Below are 3,624 nucleotides of genomic sequence, written 5' to 3'. Positions count from 1 at the left end.
AAGTTAAGTATGCTAGTATTAGATTTGATTAGAGACTCATTAGTATGTAACATCATTGTAGGAATTGTTTAATCATAAAAGTGACCCTCTTGAACTTTTGCTACCGAAGTCAGCTGTGCACCCGCAATCAAGTCTTTCTCACAAGCAACCGCCCGAAGCCAGATCTAACCACAGTCTCTCTTTATTATTCAATCTATTTTGTCTTATTTCAATGCTTTCTATTATCCAGTATGCCTTGCATGGATACTCTTAAAGAACAAATCTGATGTAATTTTTGAATCTCTATAAATAGAGCTCATTCTCTATGTAACAAATACACATCTATTACTTTCTAATACACTTCTCTGGATTTATCCTTTCTATCTCTTTCTTACTTACTCTTATTACTTACACTTTCATAGCTGAGTACAATCTCTCTTCGGGGCAAGTCTTTGTGACTTAATCACTAAGTTTGATCTCACTTACTAACATGGTTTGAATTCATTCCTCGTTATGAATCAACATACGTGTATACTTGATATAACAATTATCGTCATTTTTATTTCTTTATTTTCTGCAACTAACTCCCTAACCATCTAACTAAATCTTATTGTTGAGCTCTTAGATCCTTCTAGATTAACTATTCCACATTACAATTGTTCTAACTTTTATTTAAGTGTGTCAAAGTTTTTCTCTCAACAATTGGTATCAGAGCCATAGCAGTTGCTTTTTGAAAAACAGAACTCTGATTTCTCAAAAGGCCTTCTATACTACTGAAGCTCATTTATAAAAATAGCACAAGTTTTCTCTCTAAACGTTTCCAACAGTGTTGGTGGTTCAAATCGAGCTCCAATAGTAGTTGCAAATGAATATCATCACTGGTCACAAAGAATGGAAAGGTACTTGAGAAGACTTGGAAGAGACGTTTGGCGATCTGTTGAAAAAGTACTGCATGTTCCTGTCCTTACACCTTCTCAAACCGACGTGCCACAGTCAGACTCAGAGGAGGTCAACCAGTTATGAATCATCACACTAAGGATGATCTCGATAAAATGGAAAATGATGCAATTGCTTTTTATGAAATATCTTGTGATGTTGCTCCTGACAACTTTGATATTATCATAAATTGCAAATCTGCAAAAGAGATCTGGGAAGTGCTCAAAAGTCTATATGAGGGAAGCGAACAAGCCCAAGACAAAAAGCTTACTACTGCAGTCAATGAGCTTAACAACTTTAAAGCTCATGCGGGTGAAAGCTTACAAGACTCATTCAAAAGGTTCAACTTGATAGTGACCAAACTATCAAATGCGAGTATTGTAAGAAGCAACCATGAAACAAACCTTCAATTATTGAATGGTTTGGGAAGACATTGGACAGCAGCCAAAATGACCGTTCAACGAGATAGGAAAATTCATTTGTTGTCCCTCTATAAGCTCTATGGAGAACTGTAAGCTCAAGAGTCGACTGTACTTAAAGAGTGTTCAGACTTTGGGGGTCCACTTGCCCTCGTAGCACAATCATCTCACCTTCAAACGTATCCTACCTCGTATGACTCCCCACCACATTCGTATGAAGCATACTCATAATATGACGATGAAGAAGAGTTTCAGAATGCCATAGCTATTGTCAGTCAACAATTCAATCGATTACCACCTTCATTTCGTAAAAACCAACAGTAGAATCGACCACATTTCAACCACAACTTCCAAAATTTACAAAACAACCACTCCCATTTCACTAAAAATCCTCACCCTCCACCACAATCTCAACAAGTTCAACTTTAAGATGCACCACCACAGTCTCAATCGATTGACTGCGGTACACCTTTAGAAGACAAAAGTGATACTATAATATGTCACAAGTGCAACAAAGAGAACCATTTTGCAAAAGACTATAAGGAAAATGTTGTGAAAGACCAAGCCTTCTATCTCATTATGGCTCAAGATCTAGAGTAAAAAGAAAAAGGGAAAGCTTATGTTTCTCAAGTGAAAAGAAATCATCAAGTTTGGTCATCCGGAGATGAGGATGAGGACAATCACAACAAAGGTAAAGGTAAGATCTATATGGTAGCAACTGCTAATGAAGACGGCTCAACCAAGCTAAAGAAAAACCATTGTTATATGGAAAAAGATGGAACCCTCAACATTGTGGAACAGGTAAAGCTTATGATTCAAACTTTAAATTATAGCATGCATGACTGCCAACCTTTCATAGACACACTTAATGACACATGTGTTGTCGTCCTTGTAGACTATAATAAAGCCTTAGATGAGAAGAACATTGCATCACTAGAGGAAGTTTGGATAACAAGAGACTCATAATGGTTGTGTTAGAAAAAAGATTTGTTGTTAGAAAAGGATGTTAGAATGTTAAGTGAAACACAACTAGAGATAGCTTTGAATCAGAGAGATTTAGTACAGAGAGAAATTGTACGTTTAAATCTTTTAATTGAAAAGCTATTTAATGAAAGTGAATCTATTGAGAATCTAGTAAATAAAGGAAATGTTAATAACACCTACAACTAGGATTGGTCCAATGGGTACCCTATCCCAACAAACTCTTCACCCCGGTTCACTTCGGAACGTCCCTACATCCCTCCTGACTGCAAATTTTTGTTTCCCTTCAATGACAAAACATTTCCTGAGGATATCCAAGCTCGTTTTGGTAAACTTTATGATCTGAGTAACAACTGTATTATCGAGGAGATTCTCCCTGAATCTTCTAATCTTATTGATAATACAATGCATCCCAGTTCTCATACATCATTCGTTGTTGATGTGGAAATTGTTGTGGAAAGTCTTGAAGTCTCATTAGACTTCTCATCTTTGCAGTCTGACCGTAGTATCCCTAACGGCAGTCATGAACTGCAATCTGTCCCGCCACCTCAAGTCAAATATCGCACTCAAGTACCCACTAAGACTTACTTTGCGGTTGTTCAATGCTCTACACCATAGACTATAGTCAAAAGTTCTGCGACTATTGAACCAATTCATCATGAATTACCAATTGAAAATTTTGAAGTTGGTCAATCTTCTCAAAACCTTATTTACTCCAGTTCGGATGAATCAAGTTTCTGTTTTTCAAAATCAGCAAAAGATTCAAGGAAACTGCAACTAAATGTCACTGACTGTGGTTCTCCTAATACCGAAGCAAAAAGAGTTTTTAAAGAAGAATCACGTTCCTGTGGCAAGCAATGGGAAATTACTTCAAAACAAAAGAAATTTGTCAAAAGTAGAAAGTCAAAAAGTCCTAAAAAAACTGCTTTCTGAAATTATCAATCTAGAACAATCTTTTCCAAGAAAACAAAAAGGGAGCTCACAATTTCTAATACCACTCAGAAATGATCTAACAAAATCTCTAAGAAAGAAAAGTCTTTTCAATCAATTGGCTTCCAGGTCTATTCCTTAGACAACCCAAAGTGGAAGGGTATTTTACCTACCCCAACCCTCTAAGGTCATTTTCAAAAACTCAAAAATGGAAAGGAATTTTGCCAACTCCGGCACTCAAAAGGTCACCTCAAAAGTTTAAGAAATCACTTCACGAAAAGTCTGCACGTGTCTTCACACCTGCAAAACCTGTAAAAACCACCTTTTCAAATCACACAAACAAAGCTATCAGATCCCACAATCCTCGGACTGGACAAAA

The 3,624-nt window shown here is 36.6% G+C and overlaps 1 protein-coding gene across 1 annotated transcript; it reads left to right on the top strand.

Annotated features, from left to right (window-relative positions):
• The first annotated feature begins 1,031 nt into the window (after window positions 1-1,031).
• Window positions 1,032-1,430, top strand: LOC145029624 (uncharacterized). Its single transcript, XM_078978118.1, has one exon. It carries the CDS (start codon window positions 1,032-1,034, stop codon window positions 1,428-1,430), a length of 399 nt encoding a protein of 132 aa, XP_078834244.1.
• Window positions 1,431-3,624: the final 2,194 nt, after the last annotated feature.

This window comes from Lactuca saligna, chromosome 2 (assembly GCF_052625555.1).
Source record: "Lactuca saligna cultivar CGN05327 chromosome 2, ASM5262555v1, whole genome shotgun sequence".
NCBI lineage: Eukaryota > Viridiplantae > Streptophyta > Magnoliopsida > Asterales > Asteraceae > Lactuca > Lactuca saligna.
This window is presented reverse-complemented; position numbering and strand designations above follow the sequence as displayed.

Bases quoted from the DNA above. Each gene is read 5' to 3' on its own strand.
- LOC145029624 (XM_078978118.1), top strand. From the start codon at position 1,032: ATGGAAAATGATGCAATTGCTTTTTATGAAATATCTTGTGATGTTGCT.